Raw genomic sequence first — 23454 nt, 5'->3', positions numbered from 1 at the left:
GTATCCAGCACGCACCCTCTGCTGGCTCGCCCGGCCTTTCCAGCAGAAACAGAGCACCGAACTGACCATGGAGCTCCCTCTTGTGGGAAAGAACAGCTGATGCGCTTGGCAGTTAGAGCGCTGGAGCTTCTCCGTTACGAAGTTTGGGGTTGGTTTTGTTTTTGTTTTTTTCTTTGTCTGTGTCTCCCAGCACGGGAGAATCAGGAGTCTTTGTAAGAAAAAAAACCGAAGCACATAAGTGGAGGCTTTTTAAGGAGAAGCAAACCTGATTTCTGATAAATATGTGGCTGAAATTAAGAAACTATCTTTGTAGTGTAAGGTAGCACTCACTTTTGTGGTAGTTCGACATGACCAATAATCTCCTGAAGTCCTGTCCAGCATGCATTACACTACAATAGCCGTCCTCTTTCTTAGGACTCAAAGAATGGCAGTGAGGTGAGCCTGACTTGGAGAGCAACAGGAATGATATGAATCATACGACCTACAAGAGTATGAAAGAAAACATCCTAAGGGTCACATCATCACACAAAGGGAGAAATAATATCGCTAAGGATGGAAACAAAAGGTTTTTACAGTAAAAATGAGATTTACCTGCCTGGTGACTTTTTCTTGAATGACTCTTGATTTGTTACCAGTTGTTTTTCCTCAGAGATATACATAATTATTTAAATAGAATCTCATTAACTGATTAACCTGTATTTATAAAAGGCAAGAACTAGCATAACACTAGTCCATCTTTGTGGAGATAATTACATCTGCTCTTTAATTCTGCTTCAGACTCATCATGAATTTCACATTCTCTGATTTCTTATCTGCAAATTCCACAAGGAAATGGTTCTGAAACTGCTGCCATCTATACTATGAAGGCTTCACCTGGTAAAAAAAAAAAATATGTTTTAGCCTGCCTACATTCAGAGTTAACTGAATTGATCTGACACTGCTTTCCACAATCAGAAGGCTTTCCAAAGCAAATGAAATTGCTGATAAAATGGATCAATAAGCATAGATGCAACATAAACAAGGTAAAAACATTTAAGAATTTGCAATCTGATTTTTTTTTTTTCTTCCCACCCAAGGTTAGGTTTCCTTTGTGCTTTCCTAAGCAATCCATCAATTGTAAGATCTAAGATTCATTTTCGATGATCAATTATTTATACTTTGCAGGGGCAGCCTCACAGGGGCTTAAGAAAAGTCTCAAAGCATCCCATCATAGCTTGAATGGAATCAGGCTGTCTCTGGAGGATAGTTGCTGACTAACAGACTAATGCAGTTTTGCATAAAGTTTTTGGAACTACAGAAGATATAAACCAATAATGACTTCAAGCAATGTACTTAATCATTAGGAAAACTGTCCCACTTGATTTTCAAAACAACACAACTGCATTGCTGAAGAGATTACATCTCTGATTTTGTACGAGAATTATGGTCAGTAAACAAAAGTCTGTGATTTATTTTCTTTATTTATTTCAAGAATTATATATATTATTTACTTCTGATTCATTTTGCAGCTGTAGGTACCAACCCTGTGTCTGCACTGAAACCTAGCACCTACCTAACAAAGACAGGAAGACATCCTGCAAAACCTGCCTTTTGACCTCCAGGACCATTATCAGCTCCTAGGAAAGAGACAGACCAGTAACTGCTCAGTAACAGCCATGTGAAACTACAAGAATGCACCATGGGTATAGATAATACTTAGCTGAGGGACTGCTGCTGCAGCCACACTGAACTTGTCCACCCTACAGGTCAGTTACTGCCCTTCAAATGACAGTAACTGGTATTGTGCCCAAGTTTTCTTCTCTGACACACTTCAGAGTGCTCAAACTGCATAACGAGACACCTGCTTATGTCCAAAAAAAAAATACAGATGCAAGCAAAATTTGGTCAGAAATCCAGGCTCAGGCCTGTTCATCATGGGTAGCAAACAGCCTTGAAGCACATCTTTAGAATAGTAACTACTATATGAATTATTTCCTCTTACAATAATGTATTTAGCAAGGAAACAAACTGAAAACAAATGGATGATAACAACATGCAAAATTCTGAATTTCAAATCAGTTCATAGAAAAATTTTCCACATGCAAACAAAGGATTTTAATACTATTTCTAAGAGCTTTTACCAGTAATGTGAGGTTAGCAGTACTCATGCACTCACAGCACAGTATGAAGCAATGGCTATGTGGCTCTAATGGGCTTGTAAAATTGCTTCTGAAAAGCATTACAGAAATGCAACATATTTTATATGCATACATTATACACAACAGTAGAGTGAAATGTCTTTTTCTACTCTCATTCAAACTCAGTAAGCACAAAGATTGTGGCTATGGTGCCCACTCAGTATCAGACATGATACAAGTGGAGCGTGTATTCATCATCTTGTGAAAGAGATGCAGGTATTCCACAGTCAGACTCCTTACATGCTTACACATATTCATCTTCTCCACCAAATGCTACATTGTTGTCCTTGCCGACAGAATCAATTGCAAAAGAAAAAAAAGAAAAGAAAAAGATCCTAGATCTCTATTACATTATTTGTAATTGCTCTAGTTTACATCATAAGCCACAGAAAAATAAAAGTAATTAAAAGGTTGTAAGCTATCTTTCCACTCACTTTTTTATAGAAAACAATTTTTAATGAAATAAATGGTTGAGAATCTAGAATATTTTTAGCTTAGAACCATAGAACTGTTTGAATTGGACTAGATTACACTAAAAGTTCCTTTCCCATGTCCCTGCAATGAACGGGGACATTATAAGCCAGGTCATGTTGCTCAGAGCCTTGAATGCCTGCAGGGCCAGAGTACCACCACCTCACTGGGCAACCTGTGACAGTACCTCACTGCAGAAAACTTTTTCCTTTTATCCAATCTAAACGTCCCATCTTTTAATTTGAAAGCATTTCCCCTTGACCCCAGACCTGTTAAAGAGGCTGTGCCATTCTTTCCCATACTCCTTCCTTTAGATTCTGACAGGCTGCTCTCAGCACCCTTTTCTCTGAACTGCCATTTGTATTCTGCTCCCATGAGAATGCAACTTCAGTAATCAAGATTTCTAGAGAATTATCAACACCCAACATGATAAAGTTACATAACTTCTGACTACAAGTTTTTCTGGCAGACAGGTGAGCACACGACGCTGGCAATGTCTTCTTGCACTGAGACAAGGATGTCATATTTCTACTACACAGAGAGAAGTTTATATAACAATACCATCCAGCACAAGTGAGCCTTCAACAACAAGAGAACCCTCAGAAAGTAGTTTGAATAATATTTTTCTCCCTCATTTCTAAAAATAGAATTTTTTATTTCTGATTTTAGAGTTTCTGTTGTTGCAGATGCTCTATGCTGGACTATAGAGACGTGTGGCATTTGCAGAAAGAGCTGAAAATCAGCAGCAACTTGAGCTTTCTTGAACATTGCCTTCTGGGATTTCCATCAGGTTCTGTTCCAGTCCTGTAGAAGCCAAAAAGTTATAAACTCAGTGCATAGGAAATAATATCATCCAGTATTGAAGGTAACAAGAGCTGAATGAAGACCCAGTCACTCAGTTAGACACTGAAGTGAATATGCTTGCAGTTGTGTGAGACACACTTCAGTGCTCAAAAATCCTCCCCAGTCCTTGAGATCATAAAAATGTAAAATACAGACAAGCAAAACTTCACATACTGATGAGGTTTCCTGTCCCAATTTGAGCCATGTGCCCTGTGGTTTTCTCCAGCTCCCTCATCATGGACTGTTCAAAGGCCAACGCAGCAACTCGGGAAAAGAACTCTTTGACATTTTCCCCTAGGAAACAGAACAAAAAGGATGTGTTTTTGCAACTGCACATCAGTGCCTGATCAGATATGAACAAGCACACCTGTGAACAGACCATTGCTTAATATTGGGAACAATCAGGCATCTCCACCAATCTGTCTTCTGTTCTGATCACTGCAGGGAGAAATTCTCTTTTCTCCCCACTCTAGAATAATGTACCCTTTGTTTGTTTGCTTGTTTTGTTTGTTTTAAACTCAGCAACAAGGAGGTTCTGGTTTCTGACACAATATTTTCATTGCTAATCAAGTAGAAGTGCATACATATGTTTAAGTAATTATCCATGAATTAAACATGCTTAGACATTGCAGTAGCTTAAGCACACCTTTCTGTAAACACAACAATGAAAGCACACGTGCAGATGCTCATCTGAAAACCAACCATTAATAAATACGAAGTCTCCAAAAGCAGTAAAATGCAACAAGATCTTTAAAAATATACTGAAATAAAGGTATAAAGAACTTCAGCTTCCTTCCACTTTAACATTAGCCTCTTTGGTTACATTATTTTTTATATCCTTTGCAGTAACTTACCTGTTTTGGCTGAAACTGACCAGTATTCTGCCTGCATGTCATTGGCAAAGCGGATAGCATCCAGCTCTGTCCTTTCACAAACAGCATCTGACTAAGTAAAAACCAAGGATACCATTAACGTAAGAAGTATGCTGGTAATAACATAAAAGTAGTGCTAGCACCTATAGCAGGATTCTTCCAGTTTTCACAGTAGCCTATCTGTCCTTCCGTGAGAACTTGTGCAGTCAGACACTATTGCTGAAGTATTCAGATGCTTGGAAAAGAAATTACTTAGCATTGTTTTTAAATTGGAAGTCTCCATCTACCTTCTGTTACACTGAAGCAAAGTAACTAACAAGGGCAACAATTGTATCTAGCTATGCAGCCTGGTAGAGACCAATAAAGAAAATAGCACAGTCATTGGTCTTCAAATTCTTGTTACAATCAATTGCCTTTAGCAGAAATTTACAGGACTGAGTAATCACCATGATTCGTTTTGTTGTTTAGTCCTTCTTACCTCTGTCTCAGATCCTTTTTTTACTCAATCTATTTTTAGTATGCTCAAATACAAGGTTTTCTCTCCCCATCTCCTGCTTTTTTTTTTTTTTTAATTTCTCTTCTCTTAAGACTTCTTCCTCCTTTACTACATTTTTCTTTCTTGCACTTCATTTTCCCACTCATTTGCTATCTGTGATCAGTCATATCAGTATCTTGCTATTTGCTCACCACCAAATCTTTTTTTGTTCCAACCAGAAAGATGAAGATGGAATTTGGCTCATTTTCCCTCAAAGCATCTTCCAGCCACTGTCTAAAAAGCAGAAGAGAGATGAGAAAATCAGTCAGAGGCAGTATGGAATAATTGAGACAGAGACACATAACAGGGTCACAAGAAAAGCCAGAGAATGAGCTGATGCAAGAGTGCCAAAGGTCTTTTTTTTTTTTTCTTTTCTTTTCTTTTTTTTTTTTTAAGACAGAAAGGGAACAGGAGCTATTCCAACTCCACTGAATGCATGCCTTCCACTACTGAAAAGTGGAAACATGCTCACAGTAGAGTGTAAATTCTACAATAATATTAATGCTCAGAGATGAGTATAATAATACTCAGTATAATGGAAGAGGGCAGAATTTTCACAGTGATAATGAAAAAAAAAAAGAAGCAGAAGAAAAAATTCTGAACAACATAGCAGGTTAGGCAACAAAGGGAAAAAAGAAGAGTGTAATAACTTCTTCAGTAAGATTATAAAGCATCTCCCCAGGTTGTATGACTCGTCTCATAAGCTTGTATATTTTTGTTACTCTGGCAACCAAGTTCCTCTGGAGTCATCCAACACAAGTCAAGGAGGGAAGAGCGTGTGGGGGCAGAAATCAGGTTTGAATGTTTCAATTCTTTTCAGTCAAGCAGGTACACTAATATAAATATATATATATAATTTTACAAAGTCTTTTGTGAATGCATTAAATGCGTTCTGAGGAAAGACCCCATTTTAAGACCACATTTAAATAAGACAAAGTACAAGCTGTAGAAAAACACTTATCTGCTTTCCTGTCGTAACAGTATGTTAGAGCATGTAAGCTCTCAGTCTGGTGACAGCAGTGTGGATCACAGATTCACAGTGTTTTGCTGCCTGCACTTAAAGTGAAGCAAGTTTACTCACATCAGCTGGTGTGCTGCTATAAACAAACCATTTTAAGTACCTGAACTAATACATTTTGAATTAAAAATGCAAGGTCTATACATAGGTATATAACACTCTCAGGATCCAGCACATTCTCAGCAACTGCAGACTATGCAATGCAATTAAACCTTCTGTGAAAGCTGTAAAGGCTAAGCCAAAGTACAGAAACTTACTTGGTGTGATCCAAAGTCTGGATATTAGCTAGATCAAACACTGTTATTATAACTGTAATGAAAGGACAGGAAAAAATAATTAAGTTTAAAAGCGTATCAGAAATCTCTCCAGTTTAACTAATTTTATTAAACAGAAATAACACATATACAGTACAACAGTAGATTTAACATGGAGGACTCAGGAGACACTGTTAGGCTGATTCCTCCTCGTTCCCAAGACACAAGTACCAATTTTTAATCACTTCATCATCACAACATTCAGAGCTTGCAACAAATGTATTCATGAGATTTTCAGTCTCTTCCTCTTCCCAATAATGGTAATCCCATACCATTGCATGCATCTACACGTATCTTTCCAAGGAGTATATATAGATGTATATACAATCTCCTGTTACAGGCAGCATCAAATTAATATTGTTCTCACCCTCTGCTCCTCGGTAATAAGCAGATGCAATGCACTTGAACTTTTCCTGACCTGCTGTGTCCCATCTGTGCAATGGGGGAAAAAAAGAAACTTCAGGTTAATGAAATCAAGCGTAACCTGAGCAAACATACTAATGAAGCAACAGACTGGTACAAGTTGGTAACACTTCTGTGGTATCACACTCTTCTCCATCTGGAACATGTTATTCATTAACTTCTGATAGAAACACAGTAAAGTCCTATTATTTAATTAAGCCATTCCAGTTCTGGTTTTATCCAGAGTGATTTTTTTAACTGGTCATTTTGGAGACTGTTCTTTGAGACACAGTTCAAACATTTGTATTCTGTATTGTAATACTCTTTTCTTAAAACATCTCAACTTCATCTATATCATTTATATCTTTCCATAGCAATCTAATTTTGAAAATGCATTTTCTTCATTAATACTAGCTAAATCATACATTTGCTCATGCTGAACTCTTGCAACTGATACTTTGATACGAGTGCATTAATGACTCCATTAAAGAATAAATAAGTAAGTAAATAAATAAAATTGAAAAAGGAAAGAAAGAGCTGCTTATTCATGAAGATGATAGACAGTTCTCCCACCTACAGCCAGTACTACAGAGGTCTGGGACTTTGTTACAGCACAGCACTGCCAGTACTTGCAGATGTAGCTTGTACAGAAATCTCTCAGCAAGAGGGGGCACCAGTGCTTATCACATGGAGATGTTCTACATCGCCACCAAGGAATCTGAAGATAACACAACCTAACATTTAGCAGCCCATGAACCTTACTGTTTCAACTGACAATGTACTGACATATCAGTGCAGATTTTAAAGGCATTCAAATTCCAGAAAGCAGTGCTTGTTCAAAAACAAAATGGCACCAAAATGGGTAGGAAATGAGGTCAAGTTCTGTGCTCATAAAGCCTACTAAACCCAAATGGTAGAGTAATCCAACACTAGCACCCAACAAAATGGGTTGCAAAAGCTTCTGCTTCTCTTCCAAGAAGTTTGAGTAAAGAAGAACTGCAAATAGTGCAAAATTCTTTGACAAAATTCTAACATTTCCAGGAATGTGAGATCCAAGAGGAAAAAAGAGATTTTATTTATTCATTTATTTCATTAAAACTGCAAGCCCAGGTGCAGAAACTGTTTTTCAGATCATTTTATGCTATGGGTGTTTGGTTTTTTTGGTTTTTTGGTTTTTTTAAATCTTTGTACTACCAGAGCCTGTAGCAACTTAAACTCTTCTGAGATTGTACTGTATGTGGAACTTAAGCCACATTTCAACTTACATCTGGAGATTATATGGTATTCCAACTATTTCAAAACGTTCAATTTCAAAATCCACCCCGATGGTCGCCTTGTAATCTCGTTCAAAATGATCTTTACAGAACCTGCAATGAAGGAGGGGGGAAGGAGGAAATTTTAGTAACTCATGGCTACAAATAGCTGCAAAGTAACACCATCTAAGATAAATTATACAGAAAAGAACTAACTAATAGTGGAATGGTTATATTGTGCAGAAGCATATATATAGACATTTAAAAAATAAAATAAAAAAAATAGTGAATAACAAACTGGAAAGTACATACATCTAGCAGTTCTCTTATTTGCATCAAATTTTTAGTTACAAAATAATATATTTTGGGCCATAAACAAAAGGAATACGTGATTATTAATGAGATCAATAGCCAACAAGTTTACTTTGGAACATAGAAATAATTGAAAATGGAAACAGACAGAATGCAATCACAAGCTACAGAAATTCAGAGCTCTGTTCACTGAATTTGCAAAATGCACAAGAGCTTTTTGCAAGGTCTGCACTATATCATATTTGATTGAATATATATTCAGTTAAGATTCCTGAAAGCTTCACTGCAACAGGTGATACGCTTTCAGCTTGGAAAAGAGCAGAACCAATCCATCTGCTGAAATACATCATACCTGTGGATGAGGCTTGTTTTCCCAACATAGACGTCTCCTACCACAACCACTTTGGATATTTTCAGCCTGTTAGGAATATTCAAAAATATTTAATGCTTTTAGTAGTAGTAATTTCAATATTGTCACTGTAGCAATTCTGATGTAGATCCTTAAATTGCAAGTGATTAATGCATCTGCAACTCCAGTTTATCTGAATGCCACAGTGCTGCAGAAGGATCAGAGTCTTAAATAGCAAAAAGAAAAAGGTCAAAAACTCTGGAGCAGAATTAGCTCATTTCTTACTTTCTATATAATTTCTATGGGGCAGAAAGACCTTATTAGAAATGCTTTCAAAGAAGGATTATACACTTGGCAGTTTGCACTTGAGACCATACAGCATCTATATCCATAGAGACCTTTAAAAGTACAAGTTTATACTTTTCTGCCACTAAAATTACTTATGAGTTTTTCATTGACTAAAATAGTATAAAATCAAATCTTAAGTGCACAAACATGAAATTACTGATAATAAAATAACCATTGCAGAATCTGTCTCTGGGAAAAAATAATGGTCAGAGCCAATACATTTTCTGACTACCTGAAATAACATTAATCTGAAGCTTGCCTCATGCAAATAATCCTCTTTGCTCTAGGTTCTCCCACAGAATACAGCAGATGGGCTGGAGGTGACTCACCTGCACTCTTAAAATTGAAATGTAGCGTGTCTGTTAGGAGATACAGGTGGATAAATGAGTGTACAGTATTTGCTGACTGAAACTTGGATTGACATCTCCCCTGCACATGCTACAAAAATGGCTTAGGAGGTTTAATATTGTTTTGTATCAAAAATGGCTTTTTAAACAAAAGATTCAATCTTGTATTGAATGCTGTATCTGGTTATATCTGGTTTAACTCACTACAAATTAAATCTACTACATGTGTGTATTCTGGGAGAGAGATGATGAGAAAAAAAAATTAAGAACATTAGAATTCAATATTATTTTTCATTAGATTTCTTAGTCCAGAATTTTGCTCCAGTTTTAAGGAAACATTTAAAACAAGTTCTCAGCATGGATACATTTAAAATATTAAAGCTAGATTCTTATGTGCTACAAGCAACTTAAAACTGCTGTGTTTATATCTGCTCCGAAGTCTTTGTCTAGTTCTTACTTGGTACACTCAGTATGCAGTCCTTTTGTACTCTCTACTGGTGCCAGTACATCTGTTCTTGTCCTTGCAAATGCTCTAGGACTTGCTTTTCACGCTGACTTGCATGACCAAAATTCAACACTAATTTTAAACAGTTGGTTAATCCCTTAAACTAAGCTATCTGTTGCTAAACAACTCTATTTCTTCAACTTCACTTAAGTCAGGAAGAAAAAGATCTTTAAAACTTATATGAAGAAGCAGCATTTAATTCATTTACTGTGAAATGGTACAGAAGAACCATGGGGACAGGTTAAGCTGATTTCAGTCACACTGAAATGCTCAGCATGTGGAATTGGGAAAAGCTGATGGAGGAATCAGGCTATAAAGAGGTTAAAACACTTGTCTCATTGCACACTTGGCTTATTAGAAACTTGCCCAGCTGTTCCGGTGCTCTGCTGACAGGCATTCCTGAGCTGTGCATGGAAGTGGTCTTTGAACTGCAGACAGGCCTCAGGAGTGTACCACTGGAGACACAAGAGAACAGCTACTGAGATAAACTCTATAATGTCTACTTATCAACAAGCCAAATCAGCAAGGTGAGATAGAAAAGGAGATTACTTCAAAAAGCTTGTCAAGCACAGGGATACTCCAGCACATGAAAAGAGACAGTTTGGGTTAGAAGGCAGTAAGGCTGATGCACAGGTATGTTTGTAAAATTCCTTTAAACAACTCCACAAGGTATCAGAGCCCTAATGAACTTCCACAGTAAATTTATTTGTCGATTATATTAATTATTATATATTAAGAACAATATCCATTAAGCTTAGCAGGCTACAAACAAAGAAAGCATGTTTTGCCTCACATTTACTTAAAATAACAGTGACAGTTTTCATAAAATTAAAAGCAAAATAGGAGGTTGAGATCGAGAATGAAAGAAGTGCAAAATCCTCTTAAAATGGTGTTTTGAACAAAATTAAAAACATAATGGCAATTCTTTGTCCTTACCTGCCCCTGGCCATTCTATTCTACTTCAAGGATAAAACTCTTTAGGGGTAAGAATGATCTTCACTATCTGTTTTCCTGTAGTGCCTACTACATTTGATCTACAGTATGACTAAGTTTCCTACTCACACAGAAGATTAAAATTGCTTCAAATTCTTCAAATGAAAACTCCACATAGACCTAATTAGTTTTTCTGAATATTAAATAACAGCTATGGTTCTCATTTCCTCTCAGTGTAGGAACTCTGTAAGTGTGGTAATTATTAATGTTTGGCTAAAAGAACAGATACTGTAAGATAACACTTCTGTTGCAAGAGTCACTTTCTGTTAAGGTTAGAGGAAGAAACCTGGTTTATTATTAAGTGCATCAGCACCGAATGGAAAAACAAGGTCACATTCACCTCTGAAATAAATACTTAAACAATTTGCAGTTTTAGCAGAAGACATCAAATATACATCAAACCAAAATACTATTAGCACATGGGAAAGACATGGCAGGTGATACATCCTCTGAGCAAAGGGATAAAGAAAAACTTACCTTAGGAAACTGGGAGATTATTCTGTCCCTGCTCACTGGGGGAACCATATGCTTTGGGTTGGACTTCATCCTCCAAACTCAGGTCAATTCTATCAGATAGAAAACATGCAAAGTGAGACAAAATATTGAGGAATTGTCTCAACGCAGGAAAAACATTAAAAACAAAAAATGAACAGTCCTTTTGGACTTGTCTCCTCCTGGTACAACTGGCAGTTCTTTGACTTGATGTTAAAGAAAACATGTTTCTCATGGAAAAGGATGATTTCTGTCTGCACAAATGTAGAAAGAAATAGTGGCTTTTTCTAAGTAGAAAAGCACTGACTAATTCTGGAGGAGGACAGAGAACTGTTCACTTAATTCAACACAACTGCTATAGTTTAGTCCTCAAATAATTTTGTAGTGCTTAATTTAAAAAGCCCACACCTCACTATTTTAAATGCTACTGCATAAAGCGCGTTTATTAATGTTAGGGGACATCAGATTTCATTAGGTTAGAAGAGGAAAAGAGAAACAACAAAGTTGCCATATTTCTTGGCACAACATCAAACTTTCAGCCAACATCAACTCATAAAGAACAAAATCAGTAGTTAGTCTGACATGGAAGAATAGTGTTCACACAAAAATGACAAGCAAATCAAGATATCCCACTTGAGAGGCAATGATTTGGTTGTGAAAAGAAGCCTTGTGGATTATTGAGAGGGAACTCTTTGTAAGGCATCAGTTTCTTACTGGCATTCAGAAGAATCTAACGAGAACAGTCCTCATGCAGCAAACGCAAGGAAGGACTCACCGTGCAGTGCAGATGCGGCAGGATCCCAGCCACACGAGCAGCCTGCAGCCGCGTGCCCATGGCAACAGGCTTGCAACAGTTCCCTTCCTCTCCTCCTCTCACGGACTGAGCAGGCGGGGTTGGAATGGAGTAATTTAACCATACGCAGGGCTCTGGTTTTAGAAGAACAAACCTGTTATATAGGCTATTCAGAATCATTTAATATTATGCATATTAGCAATTATAAAGAAACTCCAGAGGGTTTGTTTTGCTCCCTTCCTCCCCTAGAATTTCAGCTTTCTTTCATTTCAGCCTTAGAATCAGGATGTGCACGTAACTATGAGCCATTTTGAATCACATAAACGTCTCTAGTAATTACCAATCTCGGTTGATAGCATATCAAACAATAAAGATAATAAAGAATAAGAAATCCCATTGCTCTTCTGTGTTGCCTAAGTATCGATAATCAACTTAGTAGGTTCGACTAAGTTTAGCATTTAGGATGCTAAAAGGTTTTGCTGTTCATTTCACTTGGATATAAACTTCCAAGCTTCAGGAAAAAAAATAAAAGCTCTCACATTCAAATAATCATATTTCCTTAATGCTGGAAAAGGCTTGGACTTCTTAACATCCAGGAGACAAACTTCTCCTATTTAAAAAAATTTAAAGGACAAGTAAATAAGAAAAAAAGAAAGTGTGTAGTATATAAAACCCTACAGTTGTTTTACAACCATAAACAAAGAATAAAGGTCAACAAAACTACCAGACCACTACTTAGAATTACCATTTTATTCTCTTTTGTGAGGAATTACTTCTCTGAGGGATCACTTCAGGCAGTCATGTCATCTGATCCACACTGAAAGCAAACAAACAAACAAACAAATAATCCAAATTTACAGCTGATGTGTCATTCAGAACCCAAGATGATGGTCTTTATTTTTAACCATATATACAGTTCTATCAATCATACTCCTCCTGGCTGCTCCAAACCAGGCAGACCTGGATCCGCTTCGTGATGTGCTCCAAAATAACAGTTCTGAAAACAAAAAAAGAAACCCTCCTGGTTGGTAGAAGCATCACACACACTGGATTTGCTCCATTTTCTCCTAGTTCTGGCTCAGCACATCCTCAGCGTGTATCAGTCTGTCCTGAGTGCACAGGATGACTCATTGCTCATCTCCTGGAGCTCTTTCACAAACTAAGCTAGGAAAAAATAATCCATTTAACTATGCCAGAGAATCCAAAGTCCAAGAGGGACCAAGGTAAACAAGGAGAAGTGTTTTAAAATCAACAGGCCGTTTTCCCTTGGCGTATTTGAACTAAATGTCTCTCACAAACACACGATTACCAAACCAACAAATTAGCTGCAACCTAAGGGGAAACAAGCCAGTGATTTAAGAAACACAAAGCTGCTGAAAATGCTGAGAATTATAGGCACTGAGATCCAGATTCTCTCTTCCTACAGAGCTCAGTCACAAGTCTCCATGGCACCGCACTGCTCCCATCAACAGCATCATCCACAGACAAAAGGTTTGAAGGAAGACTTCAACTCTGCATCGAATCAGCTAACGCCGTGACCATTTAATGCCATGACCACTAATTAAAATCACTATACCAAGGTATGGTGAAAAAAGGATGAGAAGAGAGTTAAAGCTGAGGGATGTGAGAAATCTTTGACCTTCTTGTGTCCCATCTACGTGGAGAAAAGTTAATGTTCTTCTATTGAAATGGTGAAATTTCACAAGTCTTTGGTTTGTAAATGTCTAATCCATTCAAGGAAACTAACTTCTACTTCAATTTGTTCTAAAACATTAAAAAGAAAAAAAGAAAAAACAGAACAAAACAAAACTCCCTTTCGTGAAGATGTTTTTTAAAGCTGTACTTTTCTTCTGTGGATTTTGACGATCAACAAACCAGGATCTATTCCAGCGTTTGATTACACTAGCTGCTTTACAGAGAAGGCAGTTTGCGTGAGCCCCCACACTGCAGCGATTCCCGCCCTTTCCTCACACGCGGACCCGCCAAGCACCGCTCGCCACTCAACACCCCGCGCCCTACGTTAGTAGCGGCCACACATTCCGATTCACCAATCACGCCGCGGACCCAACTGCCTCTCAGCAACCACCGCCGAACGCGCTGGTTACGCTATTGACGCAAAGCTGGAAACAGTAGAGGAAAGGAGCACGCGGCCGCGCAGTTTTATTCACAGAGCTGAGCTTACGCAAAGGGCGGGTTGCTGTGGTAACCAGAACGCGGGCGCGCAGGCGCCGTAGAGAGGCAACCGGGGCTCAGGCTGAGAGGGGCGTCTGCGATTATACGGTCGTTTGGTTTGCTCTTAAGAAACAGATGCCGTTGTTAAGTAGGATTTTATATATATATGATTTTCTTTTTCCGTGTAGCTGCGTTTTGTTGCGTTGAAGAGTTTCCAGGGCTGCAGGCTGCTCTATTGCTGCACTGAGGGCGGCGGGCGATCCTTTTCAGGGATCATTAACGAATTCCGAGGGCAGGTTTCCACTACAAACCTTTAGAAAGACCGTGTTTTTGAAAAATGGCTTTCTGTTAGAGCTTGAGTCCCTTCTATAGCATGGAACATTCCAAAGGGGTTTTAACTCTTTAAAAACACTTCTCTCACTCACAATTTTAAGCTTTTTTATTGCTTCTTCTATTGTTATTTTACAGTATTCAGTAGAAACTCAAGCCAGAAAGGACAGCTCATCTAACGACATCCCAGCCTCCTCTTTCACAGCTTCCTAAAGCCTCACGTGTGCTAGAATTGTGCTTTGAGAGGACAGAGGACCATTCAGTTTAATGCTAATTAATAGTGGTGGCTTTGGTACATCAGTTATTTCTCACCAAGCAGAGTCATTTTACAGTATTTTTAAGTATAAGAAGAATCCTTCCCAGATAAATCAGGGATGGCAAGCACTCTTATCTCAGCCAAGCTTCCCCCTGATGTAGATCCAACAAAAGCTCCTATTGCATTTGGGAGGAGAGCTCTGCCTAAACTGAATAGAGAGATACAATCTCCTGAGGTGCTGACTCAGCAACGGGCATTGATGGCACTTTGTGATCTGGTCCATGACCCAGAAAATATCTACCAGGCAGTCCAAATAGGTAAGTGGTTTGCCACCATAAGTTTTGACACAGTGGTGATGACAGAGAGGGATGCGCTTTATTATGTTGTCCTGTTTTTACCCCTGCAATATAATTGATGTAAGAGAAATGGCCAGGAGGATATCATGGTTTCAATCTCTACTTGTTTTGAACCATAAAGAGGTAGAGAATATTATATTACAATCAAAAAAAAAGAAGAAGAAGAAGAAAGAAAGAACAACCCACATCTCTTTAAAGATGGGCTAAGGGAATTGAGCTTGTTCAGGCTGGGGAAGACCTCACTGCCACCTTCCAAGACTTAAAGGAAGCTTCCAAACATGAGAGACCTTTTACATGAGCAGATGGTGATAAGACAACAGAGTTGTTTTACCCTAAAGGAGGGGAGATTTAAATTAGATTTTAGGAGGAAATTCTCCATTCTGAGGGCAGTGAGGCCCTGGTAGTGCCATCTAGAGAAGCTCTGAGTGCCCCATAATTAGAGGCATTCAAAGCAAGGTTGGATGGGGCCCAGGGCAGCCTTATCTGTGGTTGGCAAGCAGCCCATGGCAGGGCATTGGGACTGGCTAGGCTTTAAGGTCACTTCCAACTTAAGCCCTTTTGTGATACTATAACTATAGAGCATGAAAAAAAATAGAAACAACCACCCCCTTCAACAGGTATCTACCTGCTTCAAGTACCTCAAACATAAAAATACCACTCTTGACCTCAGTGGACTAATGATTCAATCAGTGATTAATCAAAATTAATTTGCAAAGGCTATGAAGTCACTTTTTGCCATTCATTCCTTCAGCAGTGGATAGCATGGCACATTCAGCTATAACTACTGGAGAGCCAAAACATCAGAGCTTTACACAGATTATTTCTCAGAAGTCTCATGATAATTGTGGAATGAGACTATAAACAAGAGCCTCAGGAACTTCATAAAAAAAAATTAAAACTAAATAACCAAATTTTTCATACTTCAAGATTACATCTGCTCGCTATTTTTAATTAAAATATATCCTAACATTTGGAATAATCTTAAATTGGCAGTTGAAGAAAAAAGTATGCAAGCTTATCTTCATAACATGTTTTAGCAGTCAGCTGTGTATTTACAGTATCATTATGTAACAATGAAGTAGTCTTCAGGTTTGTCACTGTCACGTACATTTTCTTCGTAAGAGGCACCGATAGTCATACAAAATAATATAATCGTTGTTTAATTAGCATTAGTTTTTTCTCCTCCGGTGCCAAACCAAGTTTATTTCTGCATGTGGAAGGTAAGGCTCTGTGCTTTTACACAGCCCTTGCAAGACTTAACATTTACAGAAATGTAATCATCAATCTGCAAACACCTGCTTTTCTAAAACAGTAACAGCACCACCGACATCAGTATGCTTTGTTTTTAGAGTTATATAACTTCCTAACTCTTAGCAAGATTTGGACATAACCTGGTACAGAATTCAGCAGCTTGTTTCTAGTGTTAAACAACACAAGGTTAATTCAGTGGGAACTTTCCATTAATCTCATCAGCTGTCAAATCAGACAATTATGTGGGGTTGATATATACATTTTTATTCTAATATGAATACACTTCAGAATTGACAGCAGGGCATTTTTGGCAGTAGGTCTTTAAGTTTCTGCTATACTTGCAGTACGACACTGAGAATTTCACCTCCAGGTCAAGATGAAAAAACAAACAGATTGCTTGCACTTGAAATTGTGAGGTAGAAATGAGCATTGCACCATCAAACTAATGCTGAAATTAAAAATACTAAAATCAATGGATGTGTCCCACAGGTTTCTTGGAGAACTTGAAGATCTTGCTGCTGCATCATGACAGTACTGTCCGACAGAAGACAACAGAAATTCTCTATATATTGGCAATGCATAATGTTGGCAGGTAGGAATAATTCCTACTTAATGGTATAGGAAGCAATAAAGAAGTTTCTGTGAGAAATAAAAGCAGAATTTCTAAGTTTTTGCAAGATAGAAGCAGTGAAAATTTAATTAAAAATTATGCACCTGTCAAGTATTTGAGTATAGTATGCTTAGTTAAATCTATTCTCCAATGCTTACAGGCAAGGGTTGATACAAAATGCAGTAATACCTGTCCTCACTGAACTTTTGGATGACCCAGAAGACATCTGTCGGAAGAACACGCATCAAGTGTTTGACATGATGGCCAAGTTACCTGAAGGTAGGGGGATTTTTTAGTAATTAATTATTCAAAAGGGGAAAACAGATGACTTCAGTGTGCTTTAGTCTCTCTGTCTTTAAAGAATTCTGCCTTGTACCTGTGCAAACAAATAGATATCATCCTGTGATTATGTAGATCATAATAGAAACTTAAAGGAAGCAAAAACTTAAGAGAAATAAATATTACTAAGTTGTTTTTTTTATATATAGATCAGTAGTAATTATTAACAATTATTTTTACAGTGGTTATTCTTAGTTCTTTCAAAACTCCATAATTAAGTAATAAGCCTTGCTGCTCAGTCTGTACTGAACTTTATCCATAGCTTTAAGCTTCAGATTACTATAGCTCTAGTCACATCTAATGCAGGATCTTATCAATTGTCTCATAAATTTTCAGTTTAAACAGGGAAACCACTTCATAGTTTAGGAAATTCTGTACAAAAGGTTTTTCGATATGAATTTGAGGCTTAAACATGCAAGTACAAATAATGTTATATGCAAACACCTATTTGATATTAGGTTCCTAAGATACAACTTTTTCCGCCTAGCTTAAGTGTTCTTTCTTAATAGTCTGATCATTTTATGACCTTTTTTGAACAGGCTGTGCAGATTTGAGTTGCAATTCTGTGACTGTGAGGTCAAGAATTTTGATAACTAAGAGTAGATATTCTCTTTAGTAATAGCAAATGAGGAAGAGTCATAGAAGACTAATGGTTAAATATTTGCTGCTTTAATTTATGTCTGCTATTGCAAGCATGCCTTGTTTTCTTGAATGTTTCAGTTTGTAGCAAATTTTGAAGTTAGTGAAGTTAAGAACAGTCAACATGCATTCAGCCAGTTGTACTTCTGAAGTGTTTCAGCCACTTCAGAATTCAACTTGGACACAGGAAGAGCTTTCTAGTTGGGTTTTTTAAAATCCTTTTAAAGTATTCACTTCTAATACATCAGTAGAAATTGAAGGGAATTTACATCTCACCTATATTTATGTTTTTAATGTACTATATTCCTTATTCTGTGGAACTATTCACAAAAGCTGAACTCAAATGTGTTTTAGCTAATAATTTGACATATATCACTTGCTTGCAAGTTTTGGTGGCAGCAGCAGCAACTAGTTCACAATTTGCTGGAATTTTTATAAGGTAAGTCTAGTATGATAATGCTGTATGTCAGACTCCAGTATTCATTTAGAGGTTGTAATATAATAGCACAGTTTGGTTTCTAAATAATAGTCTTTTGTGGGCAGACTGCCAGTTCAACTGGTTTAAAAAACAAACAAACATTAACTAAAAACAAGAGTTACATAGAAAGTATTTTATTACAATCATCATTTCTGCTTAGAGAAATACTATAGCAGTAAGCAGCACTAGCTCTTGGTGGTGCCAAAACATAAAAAACTGCTTATTAAGAATTCCACAGAAATCAAAATACATTCCCCAAAGTAGAGAATATGTAATTGTACATCATACTGCCACTCAGAGATCAAGGACAGGTCTACTACCACTGTTCCATCTGTGTCCCTGCAGGCATCTGAATATTTCATCTTAGCTCAGGAGTCACTGATGGGAATTATCAGGGCTGTACGACACCAATTCAGTGACACTGTGAGATTATTCTATACAAGGAGAAAAAAGTTACCTCCTGGAGTGAATGATTATTCAACCCCTGCTGAGCTAGGAGCTGTCTCTCTCCTTGGGACATTGCCTTTGGTTGAAGGCAGAGGTTTCACAGAAGCTCTGAAGTGAGCAGAAGTCTGCCATACAAAGAGCAGCTTCCAAATCCTGTTACAATCCCAACTTAGTGAAAGGTTAGAAGACAGACTACAATTCTGAGGGACAGCTGATTTGAAGTATCTCATGAGCCAAGACTGATAGCTGTTTTCCCATTTTACCTTTCTGATGTTAGATACTAGTGGCAGATAAGAACTGGGTTTTCCAAATCAAGTTAGCAGTAACAAACTTTTTTCAAGAAACAGTTCTAGAAAGCAGAATAGGCTAACGAGTAGCATAAGAAAGGGAAAAAGTATTTAGTTTTAGAATTAGTTATTTAGTAAATGCTGTACAACAGTGCCTTCATTACAGTTTCCTTACAGATGTAAGTAACAACAGTTAATTAATTAGAAACCTGGTATTTTAGTCTGTTTAGAATACATTTCTTTCCCTTCATTAGTTCTCAGCATAACCTTGGTATTTACAGTACTCACGTACTCTACTTCTGTGGGCCAACTCTTTCCCTATTCTTTTTTTCTCTTTTAAGAAATTTAATGTGGATGTAGAGGAATTATTTACATCTGTGATGCAAACAGAACTTTACTCTCCTATACTCAACAATCAGCATAACACCACTCACATCCTCTTTGTGCTTTGCTTCAATTATGCCTTTTTAGGTGAAACTGTCGTCTAAAATTTCATTTCCTTAGCTGTGAAATTGCAGATTTGACCATTTCCTCTGTGCTACTAAAAATGCTTAAAACTTATTCAAGATAGAAGTCCTTGCCTTAGTTAAGCTAATCTTGAATAGCATTCTTCAGACAATGTTTTTATATAGTATGGTTTGACATCTGGGGGGAGGGAGGGGGAATAAAAAACAAAAAAACTGATCCTCAGAAGACTTGACATTATTTCTCAATCACTGTAATATGTCAAATGAATTGTCTCTGCCTGGTAATTGTCATCTTCAGCCACCCAAAAAGCTATCTGCGTCATCTCTTCTTATTTACTTCTACAGTTCACATCTAGACAACCTTGTGTGAAGCAATGGAAGGCCTGATAGTACCTTCTACCAGAATAGGAGCACACTTGTAAAGGTATTAGACATGATCAAGTTTAGAAAGCAATACAGACAAAAGCAACTTACCTTTCCCAAAGGCTGGTAGTCTCAAAAAGGACACAGTCTCCAAATAAAGACACGCTTCTTCAGTTGCTAACTCTTAAATGAGGGTGAGGAGGGGCAGATCCTGGGCCCACCTCTTCTGGTTGCTTGGGTGCATTGTTTGCACCTGTGCTCCCTGGGTTATCCACACCTTCTCACCTTATGCACAATCACTGGTTCAGTCTGTGGCCTAGCAATTCCTGTACACCTTGTATCACCTGGAAAAAGTCAGCAACTAATAAAGCATTCCCTAGTTACATTTCTGATGTTTTCTATGGCAATTTCCAGGACTAGTAAAGCAATAGACTTCATACTATCCAAAAAGGAACATAAGCTGTATGTGCGCTTGGCATATATTCAGTAGAGGGTGAAAGAGGGAGAAAAGGTAGCAGGAGAAAATGAACACTGGCCAGAAGACATTACTAGCAAAACTTCAACTCTTTGTGAAAACAATTAGTTGAGATTCAAGAAGGTACTTAATGTTACTGAATGTTATGCAAGGATAAGTGACCTCGGCAATAATAAATGCAAAAAAAAGCTGTGAAAGAAAGAAGTATTTTTCCCAGGATGTGTACAGTACTAGAAATATTTAATAGTTCTTAGCTATAATCTTACCTTATAATTTTAGCAGTACTTAATCCTTTTAGACAAAAATTGAAGTAGATTGGATGACACTGGATTTTGGAAGCTTACCAGAACCTCTTTTTTAGAGGAGTCCAACAGATTAAAGTTTCTCTTTCTTTTATTTGACCCTCACTGTCTTCAATATTATACATTTACAAAATCATAACAAATCAGTTCTATGAATAAGGACTGTTTAAAGATACCGTTTTCCCTTTGAAACCTGTTTTGTTGTGTGAAATGCAAGTAATGGAAGGACAGATGGCATTCTTATTGCAACAGATGGAGCATCTCTTCTGTGAATGTCATTGTTGTCCAGGTAAAGTGACATCCCAGCTCTATTAATACAGTTCTTTTTCCACTGCATCACTGATAAACCTGTGAGCTGAGGAAATAGTTGCCAATTTAATTGCATTCTTTATCCAGGTGGAAGACTGAGAGCTAAGGAGTTTCATTTCAGGGCCTTTCTTGGATACAGATTTTTTGGTTTTAACCTCCCCACACCTCAGTCTTCTTACATAATGGGAAAATAAAATTATTTGATTTCTATGTAAAACAATTTAACACCTTAGAAAAGAGTAGCCATGAATTACTTAGAACATCAAGATCAAAAACATCATAGAAATTAAATTATTGGAAGGTTATTAGCAAGTCATTGCTATTCAAAGAATGATTATGAACTGATTAAACTTGATTATTTACTATTTTATTCCATCACATTCTTATGTTTAAATTAACTACGAACATGTAGTAAAATGCACTGTTTCAGTTTCTCTTTTATCTCCCAAAAATCTCAATTTGAGGATAAATGCAATTAATTTCTTTTGTTTAGAAAAATCTTTATTCTTTTGATAAAATACCCTAGGTTCTTCACTGCTATTATAGATTGCCTATAGTACTTATAAGGACCTTCTCAACTGAATAATTTTTTTTTTGATTTATAAAGTATTTCTTACTCTCTTCAAAATTAACTATGCTTTTCGTTTTGCTTTTTTTTAAGTCAGCTTTCTTGTCTTGCAGCTGTGCTCTAATAAAAGCCAGTATTTTCTTGTCACTTTTTTCAACAGTCTGAAATGGCCACTGACTATGAAAGCTAGAGGGGAAAGAGGCATACCAGCTCACAGTCCATTAATGGGAAAAGGAAGGCCACACTCGTAAATCTTTTCCACAATTTTCACAATTAGCTAATAAAAGTATGTCACACTATAGGAAGCAATTTAGAATGGAAATACTATGGCAGTTCTCTCAATTTTCTTTCCTGTTGCTTCTTAATCTTGATCTTGATCTTCTTAATCTTAGCTTCTCCGCTAAAATTGCTACTAACCATCTCCCAAAAACATCTAACAGTAACAGGCAGTCATAATTTTTAAAGACATTACATGGGAAGACATCCCTTGAAACTTGCCGAGTTGGTCAAATGTAATTGCTTAAGATTGAAATTTCCTGAATGTTAGTGAATAAATTGAACAAAACATTCTGGAACCAATTAATAAAACTCAATATTCTGTCACAAATGAATCATAACAGTATTCAATTAAGTAACTAGTATATCATAACACTAAGTAATGAACACACGATAGACAAATGCGTTATCATTTGAGTTATTTATTTTTTAAGTGGACAGTTTAAATGTTGATGTTATTAACCATTTTGTTTTAAATTTCTGAGAGCCCTTGGCTGAGGTTTCTTGCACTAATTATAGTACGTAGGGGGAACAAAAGTAGAAGGATATTTTCCAGTGTGCATGTGTGTCTGTGTTTCTGTGTACGTATGTGCTTTACAATTATCAAACATATATTTACACACCAACTTTACACTGAAGTCTTTAAGAAGTCTTTTCTATGGCAGGGGAAAGAATCAACTGATCCATCTGCGATTTTCCAGTATAGTCCCACAGAGTTTCTTATGCATTCAAACCTTTGCTGGAATGTTACGCCATCCAGTAGTGTTTCTTTATGAGATGAAACCTGGAGCTGAGGAATGTATCTCTTCAGTTTCCTTGACTTCACTAAACTGTAAATAATTTAAATTGTTAAATTGAAATATCAAGACATGTAGTTATTGTTCATATCGCTCATCTTTAACCTTCTAATAATACATCACATTTTTTAAAATAATTAAAAACCCAACGAAAAAAAGACTTTGGAGGCTATACACTACACAATCGCCATGGCTCCTGCTTCTTGGGAAATGTGTTACAACATTACAGTTCCCAGAATGTATTTGGAGCAGTGGAACAGAATTGTCCATTGGCAACTTTCACATTCAGCAGTCCAGACACTACAACAATAATTTAAAAAACTGCTTTGTGATTTATTTTTTATCTGTATTAAAAAAAAAAAAAACACTAACCTACTTCTTAAATATAGAGTGTTGTTTTTTGGTTGCTTTTTTTTTTTTTTTTTTTTTTTTTTGTGAAACACCACAAGATTTGGCAAAAAAAGATGTAAAAGAAGACAGTTTTGATGTATAAAACTCCTTATCAGTAGAAGAAACACTGACCTTAATTTGGCCTATTCATTGATTCATTTTTTGTAGTTTTGCTGCATATTTTGAAGCCTTAAAGAGCAGAAAGGGCTGATAGTCAGTTTGGAAATCACAGAACAGTTGTGCACCAACAATTCCTTTAACAGGCAAGGTGTCCATAAAAGAGTAAAGCAGAAGTGTGTACACAGTATATGCTGTGAG

At 37.0% G+C, this 23454-nt stretch overlaps 2 protein-coding genes across 7 annotated transcripts in view; one reads left to right on the top strand and one right to left on the bottom strand.

Annotated features, from left to right (window-relative positions):
* Window positions 1-1510: 1510 nt before the first annotated feature.
* On the bottom strand, window positions 1511-14030 carry RAB36 (RAB36, member RAS oncogene family). Of its 4 annotated transcripts, none has more exons than XM_090120847.1 (12): window positions 12770-14030; window positions 12007-12158; window positions 11217-11305; window positions 10113-10201; window positions 8550-8615; window positions 7898-7999; window positions 6598-6662; window positions 6174-6225; window positions 5051-5132; window positions 4346-4436; window positions 3666-3785; window positions 1511-1616 (listed from the first exon to the last, which is right to left on the bottom strand). In XM_090120847.1, the coding sequence occupies exons 3-12, from the start codon at window positions 11283-11285 to the stop codon at window positions 1549-1551; spliced, it is 804 nt and encodes a 267-aa protein (XP_089976973.1). In that variant the 5' UTR covers window positions 11286-11305; window positions 12007-12158; window positions 12770-14030; the 3' UTR covers window positions 1511-1548. The 4 variants fall into 4 exon arrangements, 2 of the variants coding, with proteins under 2 accessions (XP_089976973.1, XP_031448167.2); XR_016458710.1 differs by having other exon boundaries at window positions 1553-1616; window positions 4346-4432; XR_016458709.1 differs by lacking the exon at window positions 1511-1616 and adding an exon at window positions 1623-3452 and having other exon boundaries at window positions 4346-4432.
* A 167-nt stretch (window positions 14031-14197) lies between these two features.
* Window positions 14198-23454, top strand: part of RSPH14 (radial spoke head 14 homolog) — a 73363-nt gene continuing 64106 nt past the window's right edge. The window contains exons 1-4 of one of the 3 annotated variants that reach the window (XM_031592303.2): window positions 14198-14304; window positions 14665-15099; window positions 16879-16981; window positions 17160-17278. In XM_031592303.2, the coding sequence (XP_031448163.1) occupies window positions 14901-15099; window positions 16879-16981; window positions 17160-17278 (421 nt within the window). In that variant the 5' untranslated portion in view covers window positions 14198-14304; window positions 14665-14900. Of the gene's footprint in view, window positions 14345-14664; window positions 15100-16878; window positions 16982-17159; window positions 17279-23454 lie in introns of all 3 variants that reach the window. The other 2 variants (XM_031592304.2, XM_031592302.2) reach the window with 2 other exon arrangements.

This window comes from Phasianus colchicus, chromosome 18, assembly GCF_987193195.1.
Source record: "Phasianus colchicus chromosome 18, bPhaCol1.hap1.1, whole genome shotgun sequence".
NCBI lineage: Eukaryota > Metazoa > Chordata > Aves > Galliformes > Phasianidae > Phasianus > Phasianus colchicus.
The sequence above is the reverse complement of the archived record's forward strand: the minus strand, read 5'-3'. Positions and strand labels throughout refer to the sequence as shown.

What these genes read in the sequence shown, in the direction of transcription:
- RAB36 (XM_090120847.1), bottom strand. Translation starts at nt 11,285, where the DNA reads ATGAAGTCCAACCCAAAGCATATGGTTCCCCCAGTGAGCAGGGACAGA. An exon ending in AAAACAAGCCTCATCCACAG is followed by an intron (nt 8,000 to 8,549) that starts GTATGATGTATT and finishes CCTTCATTGCAG; the next exon opens with GTTCTGTAAAGATCATTTTG. An exon ending in CAGACTTTGGATCACACCAA is followed by an intron (nt 5,133 to 6,173) that starts GTAAGTTTCTGT and finishes TCTGCTTTTTAG; the next exon opens with ACAGTGGCTGGAAGATGCTT.